The 20675-nt window shown below is 34.2% G+C and overlaps 2 protein-coding genes across 6 annotated transcripts in view; one reads left to right on the top strand and one right to left on the bottom strand.

Annotated features, from left to right (window-relative positions):
* The window catches only part of LOC100651651 (unconventional myosin-If), a 44409-nt gene that overhangs the window by 9489 nt on the left and 14245 nt on the right, over positions 1-20675 (bottom strand). For all 5 annotated transcript variants that reach the window (XM_020865198.2, XM_012313127.3, XM_003398601.4 and 2 more), the window contains one exon: positions 898-1068. In XM_020865198.2, coding sequence (XP_020720857.1) covers positions 898-1068 — 171 coding nt within the window. The remainder of the gene's footprint in view (positions 1-897; positions 1069-20675) is intronic.
* Positions 6551-20603, top strand: LOC105666186. Its single transcript, XM_012313125.3, has 3 exons — positions 6551-6841; positions 16303-16527; positions 19539-20603. The coding sequence occupies exons 2-3, from the start codon at positions 16304-16306 to the stop codon at positions 20251-20253; spliced, it is 939 nt and encodes a 312-aa protein (XP_012168515.1). The 5' UTR covers positions 6551-6841; position 16303; the 3' UTR covers positions 20254-20603.

The following is a 20675-nucleotide window of genomic DNA, read 5'->3' as shown; positions in this document are numbered from 1 at the left end:
GTATGGTATTTTCATTTGATGGTCGTTTAACCGATTCGACCCAAAACGTAGAATTATTGAAACAAGCGAAGAGAGTATTAATGAACGTTGTAGCATGAGAAACGTGGATACAGCGATTGAACACCGTGTAACGTACGACTGAAAATTTATAAATTTGAAGGACTTTTAGAAGGAACTGTAAATACAATAAATATTAAAGAAACGGAGGGATCCAGAGAGATTAATATACATCGCTAGACGATAAATAACGACGAATAAACGCCAAGAAACGGTAAAACGTTCGAGGCGGATGCAATAATAACTCGAGTGTTGATCCAACGACTTGACTCGTTACGTTTGTCAATTATACAAAATTTGAGCCAGTCCACGCGACACTATCGCATTTGCGAATGGGTTAATCTCCTACAAAGGGAATTTGAATTTACATTAATCCCAGATTATTCAAACAATATACAACGAGTATTGATTCTTAACCCCTTAACCTACGATTTACGTTCGAGAATTTTGGGCCGAAAACGTAAACAAGCTCGCGCAGCCTTCGAACCATTCGCACGACTTGTGTAATACGATGACCCTTACTATGCCCGTAATATTTACGTTTGGCCCGATCATCGTACTACGGACTATGCGCGCAGTTGTAGGTTAAGGAGTCAATATCCGAATATATAACGAGTAATGACTCATTCGTATTATGATAAAACTGTTACTAATTTTTCAATTAGCAGTATTATCGCAAACACTGTTTTATATAAAATTAGTATACACGCATGTATAAACTGTTTGGACTCATTCGTATTATGATAAAACTGTTACTAATTTTTCAATTAGCAGTATTATCGCAAACACTGTTTTATATAAAATTAGTATACACGCATGTATAAACTGTTTGGACTTTACCTTTTGCAAGTCTGCATCCGCGCCAGCGCTACCACCGTGAAGAGTAGCGCATACATCGTCAAGTACTAAGAAGAGGCCTGGTGGACGTTTACCTTCCAAAAGCTCGACGACAACCGCATTATTAAAATACTCTATCGGGGTCCACTGTATATTTTCAGATACGTATTCTTCCTGAAATTTATCACCGATTTAACTATTTTCAAAAGCAACTCATCAAAAGTTCAAATTCGTCGAACAGTGTTATTTTTGCGCCTGTTACAGCGGTCTTGTGCCGCTCTCCCATTAAATTCTATCGAGTAAACTCTGTTGCATATTATATGACTTCGGATAGCTTTCATCGATGTTTCAGCGCACTTACTAATTCACACTTAGAATTGGCGAGTAGCTACTTTTTACAAATGGCGATATATTATTATTCGATGAGACACATACAGATAGCGAAGAATATAAATTTGCTAGTATTGCAGAAAATGCATCAACGATTGTATGCAATCGAGCGAAACGCGTATCATTAAAATGTTCATTAGATTTCATTTAACGTCCAAGATACAAATTTCTTATCATGTAGCACAGAAACTAGAAAATTTAATGAGATTAAAGAGGATTAAAAAGAATTTTATACGCCATTTTAAAGACACTGTAGCGGCACTCGACCACGGAAATTTCCAACAGCTTCGCGACACAAAGCGCTATACCTTCAAAGGGTAAGGACGACAGGTCTAATGTACCATCGATATCCCTACGGTTCTTTCGCCGAATATTCGGAAGATTGCATACGTGGCAACCGTCGCGGACTTCTAATAAACGCGCGCGTAGTGACAACAAAGAAAAGAGTCTGTTTGGTTTTGAACCAAAAGATGTAGTTTGGCCCGAGCTGCGAAAGGTTAAGCGTCATAGCGAAGCAAACACAATTAGAGAAACAGGTTATTGACTCTCGATAGTTCAGTGTTAATCGTTATTTGTTGTTAATTGTTAAGAGTTTAACAAATGTTATTGTTGAAAATCAAGAATATTTCTTGTGGGCATCTTCATCGACGATCACCTCAACACAAATAACGTTGATATTGTAACGTTAACAAATATATACAATCGACTTGGGAAACCTGAACCGCCTTGCACACGACACCAACTCCCAAAACAAAGGAATATGAATCGGCACGTAGGCATAAGAAGTAATCTTATAGAATAAAGGTATCTCGAACTCTGGTTCAAGAACCCAATATTTTTTTTTATTATTTTGCTGACATTTTTACGTGACAATATATTGGGCGGTTGTAATTAAGAATTAAATAAATCAAAATGCTTTTCTCTTATTACGTATTAAAACCTTTCCGCGGTCGCAATTGGCGATAATCTCTCCTTATACCTATTTTTCTGTTATGTCGTTGGATAGCGATTGAGGAAACTATAGTTTATGTAATAAATTACATAAATACGATTCCTGAACCGGATTAGGGGTCTGCGTTACCAATTAATGGTCGTACAAGATTGTATGGTTGGATCATGGATCATGGAACGCGTTGAATCGTCGATATTCGATCGTCAGAAACCTTTCGAATACTTTCACTTTGATTTGGGACTTGTCCCAAAGAGGGGAGAGGCAGCTTTACAACGTTTAGACCATGCAGAATTATCGCTTTAGTAGTTCTAACAATATTATTGCGTTATATGCGTTGTAACATTATTGGAAGAAGAGGAAAGTGAAGTTTCCATAGATGCGAGCGAGAACGACAAAATTGCCACGCGATCTCTCGCACGTCTACGCTTTACGAATGCTGAAACTTTCGTTCGAAAGGAATTTACCATCGAATCTCGACAATTTACGGTAACAAGGTTATAATCGAATCATTCGTGAGACGATGGGTACGGGAATTCAATACGAGTAGAGAAACTGTATGGTGGTGGAAACGTGGTGGCCGGCCGTCTCTCGTTACAGAGGATGTCAAGAAACGTGTCTGCAATTTGAGATAGCAAACCGAAATATTCGAGTAAATAATAAAACGAGCAATATGAATAAACAATGCCATTAAATGTCTAACATTTAGAATCTGTTATCGATATCCTCGCTATGGTCCCGCTATTTATGCAGCGATGGTCAAGTGGCTGAAGATGAATAAGGGCGCAAATATAGCCAAAAACGATTTTCTCAATTTTTTAACACGTTGACTGCTACGCGTGTTTTCACTGAAATCTCCGTCAGGCCACGCATGCTGCAGTACCAAGCGTTATCTACTAGGTACTCCCATCGATATTTTAGTAATGTGAGTAAATAATTTTTTTAATAAACTATTTTCGTATTACTTTTATAACAATTTAATAGTTTTATTATTTCCTCTAGAATATCTTTTCAAATACCTACGACGATCCTTCGCAAGTAGTCAAATAAGCGTCACCCGAATACGGATGACGCGACCCTACCGGAAACTTTGCTGTCACCCGAATACGGGTGTCGTGGCAGTCAACGTGATAATAATACGACTGCGGGTTAAGGAAAAGCAAATAGCCTATGTTTTAATCCGGCATCTCAACGATTCTTATGCCAATTTTCAAGTGAATCGGCTCGATACTCGAGACACAATCGAGGGACAAACGTACAACGTTTCATTTTTATATATTCGTATAATACGATCGAAAGAGTTTTCGGGTGGATGACGATTCACAGGAAACGTGATTCGGAGGGCGGCTAGCTACGATTATGCGAACTTGCTGCAGAAATGTACAGTGCATACAATTACTCGTTTCTGGGCAAATGGCTAAGAAGGGAAAAGAGCAAGAAAGAGAAAGAAGGGACTAGAAGAGGTGAGAAATAGAGGGACACAGAAGGAAAGGACGACAGTAGGCCAAATTATAGAAGAAAGGAGAAAAAGAGAAGCAGAAGAGAGAGAAGGATAAGGGAATCAAAATATAACAAACATTATAGAAAAATCGCCAAAGAAGAGTTACCAAAATACTTAGAAGGGAGGATGAAGTGGAAGGACAGAAAAATATTAGCAAGATTCTGATGTGGAAACGAGACCAAAGCAAGGGAATACTGGAAAGAAGAGGGAGAAAAAAGATGCAGGCTATATAAAAGGAAAGAAGACCTGACACATGTAATAGAAGAATGCGAAATAGGAGGACCAAAGGACACAGAAAAAATACTAAACGGGACTGGAGAAGGACTAACAGATCTGAAAACAATAATGGAAAAGAGAAGGGTAATACAAGACGGAGAGGAACGACAATAAGGAAGCACAGCAAGGAGGCAAAATCCCAAAAGTTGCCATAGTTTTAGAGACAGATTATATAATGGAGTATAATAGAGTGGATAAGAGGAGAGGTAGATATATAAGATATATAAAGAGATAAAGATATATAAGACTGATAAAATATAAAAGCGTAATAGGTAAACGAGATGTAAAACAGAAAGGTCGTCCAAAGCCGAAAGGCACGGAATAAGTAATAATAAATAAATAATAATAAATAATACAATTACTCGTTTCACATTACCATAGGTGTTAAATATGGTGATGGTTGTATCGTAAAATACCCAATTATATTACGTTAAAACGAGTATTATCCTTTGCACGACCTTAGTACTATGGAGAACACTGTATTTTCGATATTTTATACATTTTTGCATGGAACACGCGCTCTGTGTATTTTTGCGCTTTAAAATTTTCCATAGAAATTGGCAGTCTATTTATAATTTATATTAATTTCATAAATTTATCGTAGTAGTTTTATGTAGTAATAAGGTAATAACCAACAACAATGAGAATGTTATCTAGGTGGCCATCGAGATTGCAAGTTGACTTTTCTTTTTCAACGAAATGTACATTTTTTTATACAATGTTCGATGCACTTTTTAATTCTTTACGAAAAGGTATCAAAGTACACGCGTGATAAAATGATTATTTTAAAAGATATTCTAACTTTAATCTCGCAAAGTTTATTCTATCTTTCATGCACCGAATTATTCAATTAACATCGGAATATCTTTTAAACTGTATATTTTTAGATACAAGTACCTCAATGCCTTTTTGTAGAGAATTGAAAACTGTATCGAATGGCGTATAAGAAAGTACACGGTTCCATTTAAAAAAGCAAAGATCACCTTGAGATTTAAATTTCGAGAACTCCTCCACTTAGACAAATCTGCTGGTCATCGTAAGACGTCCTCCTTCAGATGGAACAAGTTTAATCCGCGCATTATATCTAATCTCCTAAAATACAGTAAGTTATTCGAAAAAGTGTTTTAAATAAACTTGCGCGGATTAAAACAAGACACCCTGTACATGCACGATAGCACAGTTAAAATTTTGTTCACAAATATTCGCTATATCGCGTGGAGCATATTGTACGGAACAGATAAAGACTGAAAAGAAAATAACGTTATTTTAAGGCGATCTATGAAAGGATACTCAAAGTTGAATCTTCAACGAATCATTTTAACCAATTTCTTAGCTTTGAATGGCAGGATTTCCCGTGACATCTTCTGCACCGTCGAAAATAAAACCGTTCTGTCGTTACAGTGCAACTGTATACTTCTACCAAGAGATTTCCATGGATAAGGAAACCGTTAGCCACCTGGTTTTAAAACTGATGAAATCTAATGAACTCCTTTAAATGTAATCGTTTCGTGCAAAAGAACCCTGGCACAGGCGATTAAATGAATAATTACACATACATCGCCCTTACATATTTCTAAACCTTTATATTATATATGTTTATACATATTTATTATTTTCTCATCGATGTAATATCATATAATAATAAATAGTATTATTAATAAGCATGTTAAGTAAGAAAAGTATAATTAATAATAAACAGAATTTATTCGTTTGAAAAAGCAATTATATTGAACAAAAATCATTATTACTTATTACTTATTAAATCATTATTACTTATAGATTAGCGACTATAAGTTTGAACGATAAATCGGTCTTCGTAAAGGAAACTTTACATTCTTCGAGGGATTATATAATATGGATATATCAGAAACTTTTTTGGACATGAAAAGAGACTAACAACTTGACGGTACTCTTTCAGATCGTCAAATTAGGGATACAAAGAGAAGAGAAGCTATTTGCGAATATCGAAATATTTCGTTGCCAGAATGATCAATTGGAAAGTTACATAGTTGATTAAACGGAGAGAACAAGCATAAATTAACCATCTGTTAATAGTAAATTTTTGCAATAATATTATCAATACGGATAATTTTCTATTTGAAAATTCAAATAGAAAATCGTAACCGGAAGTTGGAAAAATTGCGGTATAAGAATTAGAGCGTTAGAATATTATAAAATATTTAAAAAATAACACTCTTCCGTTATCCTGGATCGAATCAATCGTTATGATATATCAAAACCTTGCCATTCTGCGGAAATATGAGATGTGTAGTACACTAATTGTGATAGGGACGATCGTAGTCGAAACCAATAAAAAGAAACTGAAAATCAAAGAAAGGACAAAGGAGAAAGTAACGAATAGAATGAAAAAGAGATAGGGAGGAGAAAGAGAGAAAGAGGGAAAGAGAGAAAGAGAGAGGGCGACGTTTCACTTAGCTATTTCATTACCTTCGCTCGATCCGTGGCCGCAGTGCAAACAGAGCCATCATCTGTGTAACGCGTATTCGATCGTACAGGACCGTTTCGAATTTCCATCGTTAAGATTCACGTGCAAATCATGACCGATAAATTGTCCGATGAATACAGAATGCTAGAAAATGCGAAATCCAGTGACATTTAGTTATCATAAGTGATTCATTATTTCCAAGTTTAGACAAGTTTGTAGTTTTAATTTGTTGTAACGAAATAACGCTTGATGTCGGTCATCTTTCATTGGTGTAAAGTGCACCAGTTTTTAGATAGCTGCGAACAACCGCAGCTACTACACCCGCAACATTGACTGATCCAAATAGATCGTATTCGCGTTGACCTATTTCAACATTCTACTTCAGGTACGCGCAAAGCACTTTTACCAAGCGAAATCTCTTATCAATTTCATCAATGACTACCGTTAGATACGTGCGTGTTTATTGCCAATTTTATCGACACTTTCTTCTGACTAAATAATATATCGTCCCTTTTATGCATGAAACACCAGCGTGTAAATTTTCTCTTTCCTAACGAACACTAACGTTATTTGCCACATAGATTCGTTGATTTGCTACGTAAATTAAAAAGATGTGTATTGTAACAAACATAGTATAATAATGTCACGATTGTGCTTTACATCTGATTCGTTATCCTCGGAATTATCTCTGTAGTTTGGCGCAAAATGTATCAACGATATTGTAGTACTTAACAAATTGAGACGTGTTTAAAAATTTGTGTTTAAATAATTTCCAGGTTCTTTTTTAATACAACAAGAGAAAATTCTCTGCATTATTTATATCGGCTTTGGTATTTTCCGCAGAAAGTTTATTTTATGAAAAATATCGACATTGCCATGTACAAATCTCATTATAGTCGTTTGAATATGGAATTTCAATTTGTAGCTTTTTATACAAAATATAAAATCGCTTACAGACTCAAGGCCGGGTTCAACTGACTTTTGCAAAAATATGACATTAGCACTTGATGCGCAAAACCACCGATCCAATTACTTCACATTCAATCGTTAACTTCTATAATCTATCGAATCACAGGTTCGTAATATCGCCGTAAAAAAGGCGATATGGATATACTTTGATTTTGAATGCAAAGATGTATATGTAACATCTGAAACTAAAATGTAAAGTGTAATTCTTTTAAGGGGAGGCTAAGGTTAATTCGTACAAAAATAAGACATGTTTTTGTGAATTATTTGCGACGACACAATTGAAATCTCTTTACTAAAAACAATAGTACATTAAAGTGTGACATTCGAAGAATATTGTATAAAATTTTCACGGAGAAATATTAAAAAATACGGCAATGGCAGCAATTATTCGGACGTGTCTCGGAAAAAAGTAGAATTGCTCGTAACTTGGTGCTGGATCATCGGAAATCAAAAAATCAAAGTTCGTTCGTTAGATAACAGTTTTCCCCAGGTAACGTTGGGAGGGTTTTTCGAAATTTCAATTTTTTACTTTTTTGGAACGCTTTGAAGGAAAAATTAGCCGCAAATTTTCGCAAAATCGGATAATTTGTGAAAAATTAAAATTTCGAAAAACCCTCCCAGCGTTACCTGGGGAGAACTGTTATCTAACGAATGAACTTTGATTTTTTGATTTCCGATGATGCAGCACCAAGTTATCAGGGCACCGCAATTCCACCTTTTTTCCGAGACACGTTCGAATAATTACCGCCATTGCTGTATTTTTCAATATTTCCCCGTGAAAATTTTACACAATATTCTTCGAATGTCATACTTTAATGTACTATTGGTTTTAATAAAGAGACTTTAACTGTGTCATCGCAAATAATTCACAAAAACATGCCTTATTTTGTACGAATTAACCTTAGCCTCCCCTTAATGCAGATAAGTAACTGATGGGATAAATTATTTTAAGTAGAGAATTATTCTACATTTTCAAACAAATATTTTTATCGATTGAAGTAAAAAATGTTCTTCCTTTATTTGAGGTGCATGTAATGATAATCCACGAAATATCATTTTTTATTTAAGCATAATAAAAGAGGATTGAACAATACACTGAGAATAACGTGTTGAAGAGAAAAGGTGGCTTATTAATATTTAATCTGTTGTTGTACATACTTTATACGTACACAAAGTGTTCGGCTTATCTGGAAACGATCAAATATCCGGAAAAATATGAACGATACGAAAAAATGTTTCGCACAGAAATTGTACAGATGCTTTTCGTGGTCATCAGATTCATATAGATATGGCTTTGTTATGAGACACAAGGCTGCAGTTTTCTAACGTCTTTAAAACGGTCAACCGAGATATCGTACTCGATATCGTGCAATTTTTGCCTGAAACATTTGTTCGTGTCGTTCATACTCTCCGAGATGTTTGAGCGTTTCCAGATAAACCGGATCCACTGTGTAATAAATAAAACTTCAGTGCGATGAAACATCATTGATACCTATTTCCACTATTTGCCCACTTGTTCTTATTCCTGGCTGTATATACGTGGAACAATATTTCTCGAAAGATGGTGACGTTGCACGTCTATTTTATCGAATCGGATAACAAAAATAGCATGTAATTTGTACGGTTTCTTGAAACGTACAGGGTGTTCCCGATCCGAACGAGATTGAATCAAATATCAGCAGAGCAATGTGCAGCTGCAAATAGGGCCCACTGTTAGATGTAATGCTTGGAATTGCTGTAAGAGATCAGCATTTTGAACAGTCCTCGGTATCTTCGTTAAATAGACGATAACAGGAATAATAATGAGTGTAGAAACGAAAATTTGTTTGTCCCTTTTGTCGCGATTATCCTCGAAATGGAGCAAGAACCAGGAAATCTCCGAAGGATTCTTCTTCTTAGTTTATCGGTCCCGAACGCATTCCCAAAGCTTCGACGTTCAAATTAGGGACACCCTGTATATTGTACTTGTAAAACAAATCAGACGCAGCGTACATGCATATCACGCGTATAATAATGATTTTACATAACACCTAGGGCTACAATACATTTGGTATAAATTATTCTATCAGATGATCGCGTTGAAACGATTGCTACGTTAGAAAATAAATTGAAGATGTTACGAATTGAAAGACGAAACACGGAAGAGCTTATTGGGGAACTCGGATTCCATGGAAAGTTAGACGCTACAAATAATCGATACTAACAAATTTATTCTCCTGTAAATATAAATCTCGTGTATTTGTGTAAAGGAAATGATCGAAGAATTGCAGAATCTAGCACAGTTGATGACAATGGGAGTCGCGAACTGTAGCAGCGCGATCGTTGCACCGACCGAAAAATCCGAAATATTATCTCGAAATATTACGGAACATTGCTCGTTCCAGAATACAAACTCGCGGAATTTTTAATAGAAGATACACAGGGTAGTCCGTAATTCGCGACAAAAGTGGGGGTCAGAGAAATCTGAAAAATAGTACCCCTCGAAATAAGAGCAGGATCGAGAATAATAAAGTCGCATTGGACATATCATTTTCGAGAAAATCAAATTTCAAATAAGTGACTTCGACGTCCATACAAAGATAGATAATCGATAGTCGATGTTCTAAATGTGAGAGTAAGAGGAAAATGTAGAATACAACTTGACGTCTGGAGTCGTGTTTTTGACGAATGTATTTTTGTATTGCACGCTAAATAAAATATTTGAATCGTGAAAGAAAGATAATTGTCGATACATTTGTCCTATGTGTTCTCGGATCTCGTCAAAAATTGATCAAAGAGGAAGACTAATCGTAAAACTAATTAAAATACTATCGTTAAATTGCACAAAAATCCATTGAATCTTATTTAGGAATTGGAGCGTTGTACGTTTCGTTTCTTATCTTTTACACAAGTTTTCCTTTTATTCGCTTTACCCTCAACGATATTACAATGCATGAATTACTGCTTTTGTTTATCGCAAGTTTTAAAACAGTGTATAGGCAATCAGGCAAAACTATAAAGAAGAATAAAGACAATATGTAAAAATTTATTTCAGCACGCTAGCATCTAAAGGCAATCTTTGAGACAATCGTTTGCGCTTCCTATTTCAATAACAACTTTATAATTTTTCTGACTTTGGAAGATTCATACAAGACAGATTGCATTTCCCAATACAGAAAAGTTAATGGATTTCCTTCCGGAGACGAAATAACAAACTGTAATTATTTAAGTGTGCGTCAGCCAACTTCGATAAAACGATCTAAAAGCGCATACAATAAAACAAAAATACAAGTGTTGGAGCTAACTTATATACTGTAACTAATATAACAAGAGAAAGAGATAAATTATTTCAAGTATAATACGATCCAGGTGGATTTTCGAAAAGAGCTGGATAAAAAGATATACAACGAATGTGAAAAACTAAAAAATTGGAAGTGGACGATTAAAGAAGTCGGTAGAAATAATAAATTGTTTTCGCACAGATTATGTCAAAATGATTATGCAGCTGTCGCCAGGTTTTTAATCGGCTATAAATTGCGATGTAAGAGATTTCCAAAATATTCTTTCCTTTTCTTCTTCTTCTTCTTTTTTTTTGGTAGAAAATTACGGTATCACAGTTTAATGCATAGTAACAGTGCACAGAAATAAACATACCTGGTGATGTAGCGTTGCAATATCTTTGTGCGTTCAATTATAATAAATGTACCTCATATGCATTTCAAATTAATATAGATTTCCGCTCATAAACGTGTGGACATTTTAATCGGTTTGCATTAACAGTACATGTAATTAAAATATGCGACAACCGGACGAATTAATGACAAAATAACGAAGAAAACCGATATTTACTGTTTCACGAAATATAAACTGATTCTCATCTTATCAACTTATCCATGACATAGGAAAATTAAATATTTTCCGGATTCATCGGAGTGTTAATCGGTTTTAATCATTGCCAGATTTGATCACGAGAATCGATCTATCCATTTGGAAGAACCTTCCTTATCTTGTTCACAGCTCAACGATCAAACAAACCGAGGATGATCAAGTTAAATAATAAAACCTACCCATGGTGTTTGATCTTTTCGCGAGTCATGACGATTCTAACGAAGATCAAGACCACCTTGCGTCTTTCTATTCATCGTTTTGTAAATAATTCGCATTCTGTGAAAAGTAAGCAAGCGTTTTGATACGCAGTGTACGTAATAAGCATATACCTGTATATAAAATCAACCTATCGAATGGAAAAGTTACAATTCGAAGGAAAAGGAATTTGTGAAACTAGGCAGCGACAATAAGCGTTGCAAGCGCGGACTAATAACGACAATCGATTAAAATGAAAGTTAAAAGTAGTACAAAGTACGGTATACCGAAAATGAAACTTGGAAGCGGACGAATGCGGGCATAACTGCCGATAGAAACTTGAATCGTTTGACAGACCGACTCCACGTGGACTCTTACGTTCACCGAGTATAACCGAGTACGTTCACCAGAGCAACGAATGCACTTGCACTTTTTAAGAGAACCTGTTTCCACTTTAACACGAGCCTACATCGAAAGAACCACACCCACTGACAAGTCGGACCATAGATCTCTTTGGAAAGGAGGACCTTTCCGTTACTCTGCTAGGCGAACAGTAAGACACGATTACAGAGATTATTGCGCGGTATTTTCCTCGATATTAAACGGCACTTTGTAACAAAGAGTTAGAAAAAAAGGAAGATTTATTCGATGCACAAACCTATTAGTTTTTTTACACTTGAAACTTTCACGATGATTAGATGATATATTTGCGATTCTTTGGATTTCGTGTTTTCGTGTTCGTATGCTGCGTTTTGTTTCGATCTTTTATCACTCGATGATTACAGTTCGCTTTTTCAGCACAGACCTACTTATTATTTGTTAATTGAGCGTTTAATTGATCTATCGTGTACAGTAATACGATTCCAATTCTTGTACGATCTTTATTCCTTTAGTATTTTAATTAGTTACAAATAAAAGTCTACTTAAAGGTTCGTTTATGTCCTATAAAATTAACAATTAATAAGTTTAATAGCATAAAAACGGCTATAATATACCAATTTATGACCAAGGATATCATTTACTTGAATCATTATAGTTTTAATATTAGCGTTAACAGCTAACTTGTGCATCGAATGTTTCTGAGAACCATTGAAAGTAATACATGGAGAATCTTCATCTTTTATACAGAATTATACAAATTTTTATTTCAACCAAAAAGTAACTCTTTTTTGATAAGCATAGGAGCGAAAATTTGTTAACTATGGACGAAATGGAGATGTAAATAAAATTAACAATTAACAATTTTAATAGCATAAACCATAAAAAATGGTTAAAATATACCAATTTATAACCAGGAATATCATTTACTTGAATTATTATAGTTTTAATATTAGCGTTAACAGCTAATTTGTGCGTCGAATGTTTCTAAGAACCATTGAAAGTAATACATGGAGAATCTTCATCTTTTATAATCTTTATTCCAACCAAAAAGCAACTCTTTTTTGATAAGCAAAGGAGCGAAAATTTGTTAACTATAGACGAAATAGAGATGTAAATAAAATTAACAATTTACAATTTTAATAGCATAAACCATTAAAAAAAAAGGTTAAAATATACCAATTTATGACCAGGGATATCATTTACTTGAATTATTATAGTTTTAATATTAGCGTTAACAGCTCTAACACTGGCTTGTACATAGAATATTTCTAAGAACCATTGAAAGTAATACATGGAGAATCTTCATCTTTTATAATCTTTATTCCAACCAAAAAGCAACTCTTTTTTGACAAGCATAGGAGCGAAAATTTGTTAACTATGGATGAAATGGAGATGTAAATAAAATTAACAATTAACAATATTAATAACATAAACCATAAAAAACGGTTAAAATATACCAATTTATGACCAGGGATATCATTTACTTGAATTATTATAGTTTTAATATTAGCGTTAACAGCTCTAACACTGGCTTGTACATAGAATGTTTCTAAGAACCATTGAAAGTAATACATGGGGAATCTTCATCTTTTATAATCTTTATTTCAACCAAAAAGCAACTCTTTTTTGACAAGCATAGGAGCGAAAATTTGTTAACTATGGATGAAATGGAGATGTAAATAAAATTAACAATTAACAATTTTAATAGCATAAACCATTAAAAAAAAGGTTAAAATATACCAATTTATGACCAGGGATATCATTTACTTGAATTATTATAGTTTTAATATTAGCGTTAACAGCTCTAACACTGGCTTGTACATAGAATGTTTCTAAGAACCATTGAAAGTAATACATGGGGAATCTTCATCTTTTATAATCTTTATTTCAACCAAAAAGCAACTCTTTTTTGACAAGCATAGGAGCGAAAATTTGTTAACTATGGATGAAATGGAGATGTAAATAAAATTAACAATTAACAATTTTAATAACATAAATCATAAAAAACGGTTAAAATATACCAATTTATGGCCAGGGATATAATTTACTTAAATTATTGTAGTTTTAATATTAGCGTTAATAGTTAACTTGTGCGTCGAATGTCTCTAAGAACCATTGAAAGTAATACATGGAGAATCTTCATCTTTTATACAGAATTATACAAATTTTTATTTCAACCAAAAAGTAACTCTTTTTTAATGAGCATAGGAGCGAAAATTTGTTAAATATGGACGAAATAGAGATGTAAATAAAATTAACAATTAACAATTTTAATAGCATAAACCATAAAAAATGGTTAAAATATACCAATTTATGACCAGGAATATCATTTACTTGAATTATTATAGTTTTAATATTAGCGTTAACAGCTCTAACACTGGCTTGTACATGGAATGTTTCTAAGAACCATTGAAAGTAATACATGGAGAATCTTCATCTTTTCTAAAATTTATACAAATCTTTATTCCAATCAAAAAGCAACTCTTTTTTAATGAAAGCGAAAGTTTTGACTTGAGCGAAGTTTTTTGAAGTTCTGATAGGAGCATAGAAGCGAAAATTTGTTAACTATGAAATGGAGATTTAAATAAATGAAATAATATAAACGAATGAAAAACATATTCGAATTATGTGCTATAGTTATTATTTAGAATATCTGTTCTAATTTTATTACAGTTGGACTGCAGATTTTTTACAGAAAGATTGAAAGTGAAAAATTACACAGAATATACGTAACACGAGAAGAATATATAAGATATACAACAGAATATAGTGCTTTCTATAATACTTGTCAGATAAAACAATCTTAAAAATCAAAAGTATGAATTTGTTTAAATCCTCGGTTTAATTATAATATAAAAACGAAAGAAAGATAAGTGTAAAGATATTATAATACAACAAACTCGAAGTAATAGTAGATTCTCAAGCTTCTGTTCTATTCTTGGTTCGAGGTAAGTGGATTGTTTAAAAGAGTCGAACCACTATCTTCCACAGCCGCACGATAAAACCTAAGAACTCGATGTTTATTAGAACGAATCATCGCATCTAAGGGAGATTGTAATTCCATATTCGCCTAACATGCGACTTACAGAAACAAGACGAGTTCTATAAGACGTTATTTTACTTAGCTGAACGTTCATACTTGGGAAAAAAGAGAAAGCTAGGCGGATTCTTGGCAATTTGAAAAATAAATCTATCTAATTTCGTAAATTCTGGTTCTGATCAGTTTCGGAGAAAATATACGTTTCATATTCGAGTCTTGAGATGAAGATTCAAGATCGAGAAAAATTATAAAGCATTTTTCCAAGTTTAGGTACTTTTCATGAATATTACGCGCGTTTAACGGTAAAGGTAAAAATGTTCGTACTCTCTTTTCATTCGGAGAAAACGATTAACTGACTCTAGCATTTGTCTCTTCTTATATTCTTAGAAATAATACGATCGATGCAAGAAAAGACTTTGCAAAAGTTCCGTATCCATTGAACAAAAATTTAACACAACAGTCTGATATTTTAAATAGTTCACGTTTTAAGTTGAATTACGAAGGATAAGATATATTAAAGAGATTTAAAAGGATTATAAGTAACAAGTATTCTGGAAGAAAAATCGATGTAAAATATAATATAAAATTTCAACTCTGATCTACTTAAATCGATTCTCCTCTTAAATATAACTTTGAGCTCCCTTGTTCGATTATGACAACTATATTATATTACTTTGGTATACGTATGGCTTACGTAAGTAAAACAAGAGAAATTGTATCATTCTGTTCCTTAAGGTTGCTCTTGCGAACAGGTAAAACTTTCACTGCGCGTTTATTGTAACACGCTTGTACATACTGTCTCGTGTGAGTGACCAGGTGCACTAACGTTCTCCTCTTTTTCGTTTCTTATAATTGTAGCGAAAGTGGACAATATTTGTAATAAACAGAAATCGCCATATATCTATATATCTATAGAATACCTAAATATATTATAATATTGAGCATATTTTGCCATTAAGTATACTGTATATATGGAAATATGTTATAGTTTAGGTATAACAATGTATATAATGAGTTATGGTAACTCAAGGTACATGGCAATGTAAGACTTAGTATGTAGGTCACTAAAATTATGCTAGAAACACTGCAATGTATATTTATATCATACATGTACATAGGTAGCATGTTAAAGAGCGAACGAAATTCTACTGAACGTGCGTTTATGTAACCAGAGAAGATGTACTAACTTTTACCCTCGCTACGACAAATAATATACACAAAAGTCCTTTTCTCGTTAATTACTTTCAATAAATGTATATACATAGTTAACTTGAAAATAGCAACATATTTGTAGAACAAAGTAATTAAGAAGTAAACTATTCACAGAAAAATGACTTTATCCTTTCCTTTTCTAAGATTGACAAAACGTTTTAAAATATAAAATGGCATTCCAGAATGTTGGCAGCGGTAAATTACTACACGGCAATGGTGCTCTTTGCACTTATACAGCGATCATTCTCGGCAATGGTTCTTCCAAGGCCACCTTCTTCACCAAATTATATCCAACACTTTGATCGAAAAGGAAATGACCAAAGATTCTACGGGGGAAAATCTTTACCAAGTTTTTCACACAGTTCCGACATGGAAAGAGCCAATAATGCTAATACCAACGATTACAGGTATTAATTATGTATTTACAATTTCTATTATAACTTCCTATAATTTTTACTTTTCTTCTGTTCTGCATAAATACTCTCACTTTCTCTTCCTTCCTTTCTCCCAGAGTCACATCTCCATGTCAAGTGATAATAAAGTTACGCGCTATCGTTATACTAAGAGTTTCGGATAAAACAACTTCCGCTTATAAAAGCATACTTCAAATAATAAGAATTAGGAATCGGATAAATTTCTTTTAACAAAGGTACAGTTGACGTATTTGCGATTCTTCGGATTTCGACTGTTTTCGATAGCACGACGATTTGGACGCTATAATTATCATAGACATAAGAAATACAGATCAGGGATGTCGTGCCGAGGAAATGAGCCTCGTGAGTCATCAGATAGAGATAATCGAAGAGGTTGCTCTTTGCTTTCCTACCTATTAGAAACAAATATCTCTTGGGAAGAAAAAGAGAGGCTGCATTAAATATCTCTATCTTTTCTTCAACAAGGACCACGCTCTTCGTTAGGCACTCACTTCACAACTTCATCTGAAGCACCACTTCATCTAAAGAATCCAGAATTATCTCCTTTTTAACGCTGGAATTTTCACCGGTGTGGTGAAAGTGAGCAATTTGTAATTTTTTATAGAAATTTTATAGATAAATAACGATGCGTTTTGAGGAATTTCGATGATCCCTTATAAAATATAATATCTAAATGGACGAAAGATTATTTTTCTCCTTACGTTATATACTTTTCCATACATATATCTTCCATCTTGATACAAGTTCTTTAATATAAGTTCTACGCTTTAGACATCGATAGTTCTAGTCTTAAATAATCTCCCATTTCATATTAGTATAAAACAGATAGTATAAACCCATAATTGTATAAATCTATATATGCGCCAGCCTTAGATATGGTTTGCTTCTGGTGTGGCAGTCGAATGCACGGTATTTGATTATAGCATGTGATGTATCGTATATTCGTTTAATTTTATTCGTTCAATTATCGTATACGTCATTATACATATCTATATTACTAGTAAAACGTTACTATGATCTGTGGCTAAAGTAGAACTGACTTAAGAGGGTCCAATATACAAGACTGCGTAAGAAGTAGATGTAAAGATAGGAGAAGTTGTATGAAAATTGTATACTTAAGATTCTGGATCTTTTACACGTTGTGTAATTAAATCACTGTTTACCAAGTACTTTCATAATCAATGTATTATCAACATGGTCTACATGTTCTTCTCTTTCACCAATTTTGCCTCGTTTAGGTTTCCTGAAACTGTACGTATCTTTATAACTGTATATATATTATCTGATGTTAGCTCAGGTTCAAAGTGAGGGCCACTGTCCATGAAATGTCACTCCATAGACGCGTTGATGCTAACGGTACTTTTCCATGCAGCGACCATTGTCAAGTAATGTTAAGTAATGTGCATCGTTTTCGTCATAACGACTGATGTTAACATCGTAAGTAACGAGGTATACGTTACAGCCATAAACGAATGTAGCGATACAGGATGAGAGCGACTTGCTCGTCGCTCGACATTTTAATAACGGGACGAAGTGTATCTTATCCGTACGCTTCGCAGACTGAACATCGACGTAAACGCATCGTCGCGTCTAGTAGGCTACGCTTACGCTTTTACGAAGCGACGTGACGCTTCCCGGATAGCGGGCCTTAAAGTAAAACGGAAGAAACTTTGTCATTATTTTTGCTAATTTCAGAAAAAGAGTGTCTCATAAGAGGAAGATACATAGAATATATATGTAGACTATGTACCATTGGTGGTTCCATTGAAATCATCGACATAAACTTCACCGACACCAGCTTTGACTGGTAGTACAAGGAAATAAGAGAGCATTTTTACTTATGTAGCTTTATTGCTGTAGCTAACGATGGTACAAAGGTGCTATCTCGAACCTAACGCAAGCTATGGATTTGATATTGATTTGTGTTGAAATTACGCTCAAACTGAAGGTAATTAATCGAAATCAAATTTATTTAATTGCTATCCAGCTTGTACCCTGTGACGGGTTTGGGTCAGTTCTCTTAATTTGTTGATTATCCGCAGCAACAACCCTACATAGGTAAAATTTCTCTTTTATTTGCCCGTGCTAATACCGCCAATCAGGTAACGCTGTTGTCGGTTAAAGCTATCGTCGGCGAAGACGGTGAAGACAGAGTCGATGATTTCAATGGCACCCATATGTCCATGCTGAATACTCTTCGCTCGACACTTTTCGAGATCGTTTCTTTCATACGTGTAGACCTAATAAAAGAGAAAGCAGAATAAAATACTGCTAATTAATTATGGTCTATCCTGATTTACTCTCTTTCTATCCGATTCCTTCTCTACTTTGTCGTTATAAATTATGGATTTTGTTATTTTAATGCTCGTCTGAAGGAACGATCCGTTACGATCGGTTTGTACAATTTATACTTGATTTTTAGTATGCTGCATTCCGACCTTCAGCGTGTTATCAATTTTAAAATTGGTCACATCCTTGGCAAACTTTGATACGGAGGGAAAATGGTGAAAAGTTATGAAACAGAAAGAATGATGGATTGAAGTTAAAAGAACCGTCACGATTTTACGTCCTCGTAACGCGGAAATTAAAAACCATTAAAAGTAAATGAGGATTGTCATATAAGCTATACGAAATAAAAATTGATCATGGTTAATACATTTACAATTTATACCGTATTTGAACCGTGTTAACGAATTGTGACAAAGAAAATTAATTAATGACAAAGGAAAGAAATTAAGCATATTAGACGTATATTATCGTTTGTAGACAGGATTGTACCGCTTTGTACCGATATTTCGTGAACATTGCTTCGAAATATTTATATCCTTGATTCCATTTGTTAATGGCGCGCGTAGCTGCATTTTGTTTCACCTTTGAAAATTTATTTTATGAAAACTGATGCTTGATGCTATCTTCCGTATCTGCGTTCAGAAATATTGAAAAATCAGGAACCGAGTTAAAAAAAGGCTATTTTTCTTTTTCAGTCTCGTAGAAATTGAACTTCAAAGTCCAGACGAAATGGACGCGTCCAGCCTTCAAAATATCATACACGCGATGCTGAAACAATCTGAAGAAGCTGGCAACGAGAGTTATCCAAATCCAGAAGTGGTACCTCGCTCAATTTTTGGTGTCAGAGATGTTGGCCTAAGTGCCAACTTCAAAGCAAACGCGGTCAACGAGGGCAGACACGTTTTAGCAGATCCGTCGAAATTTCAAAGTTTCGATGAAAAGCTTTATTACTTAAAGAATAGCAGACCAAAGGTTTATGTGAACGTACGAGGCCATAGCGGTTCTTTTCACAAAGGCGTAACATCTAGAACGACTACTATTCACGATCCTATAGAATTTCTTAGAGTGACACCTCCTCTGCAAAGGCAAACCGACTGGACATCTCATCGCAATAAAATAATTCGACCGTTAAAAAAAATTGACCATCAAACTAATACAAAACGCGAATATGGTAAAAATCTTTCGAAAAAGAAAGCTAAAAAACTTAATAGACTAACTATAGTTTACGGTTTAGATAATCTCTCCACTACTGAGAGCTCCATGGTGACTTCCAGCGAGTTACCGAAACAGATACCAGCACCACCGTCCAAATTTCCAAGTAGAATATTAATGGTACAGACCACGCCTGTTCAAAGATATGCTTTGAAGAGAACGAATATATTGCCAGAATATAGTTTCTCAAACGTTTGATGCTTTTTCAAATACTCGAGCAATTCTTGTTACAAGGTCAACAAAAAAAATCAGTTTGCGAGGAAAGTGGACAGATAGTGAAAACAGATATCGATAAAGTTTTGATAAATACGGCTTGTTTATACAAAAGTGTAAATATTAATTGCAATTTCTTACTCAATAATCTATATACTATAAGGATATGTAATAAATAAAACTTATGGAGTATTGGTACTAGTTTGATAACTTCATCGATAACTGCTTCCACTATGTTCACTTATTTTTGTCCCCATCTGTATCTCATTCGAAACCACCGAATGCTCGACGATACTGTCAAAGTTTGCGAACAATGATAATTTTTCTATACCAAATAGGAATACAGAAAGATCTTACGTGCATGTTTTATAGGATCATCGTGAAAGGTAACGTTTTCAGGAGATTTA

The sequence above is a fragment of the Bombus terrestris genome, chromosome 10 (genome assembly GCF_910591885.1).
Source record: "Bombus terrestris chromosome 10, iyBomTerr1.2, whole genome shotgun sequence".
Lineage (NCBI taxonomy): Eukaryota > Metazoa > Arthropoda > Insecta > Hymenoptera > Apidae > Bombus > Bombus terrestris.
Note: the sequence above shows the minus strand (reverse complement) of the source record. Positions and strands in the feature narration are given on the sequence as shown.

Coding starts and splice junctions, on each gene's coding strand:
- LOC105666186 (XM_012313125.3), top strand. CDS start 16,304: ATGTTGGCAGCGGTAAATTACTACACGGCAATGGTGCTCTTTGCACTT. Junction 16,528..19,538: donor GCTAATACCAACGATTACAG/GTATTAATTATG, acceptor TTTCTTTTTCAG/TCTCGTAGAAATTGAACTTC.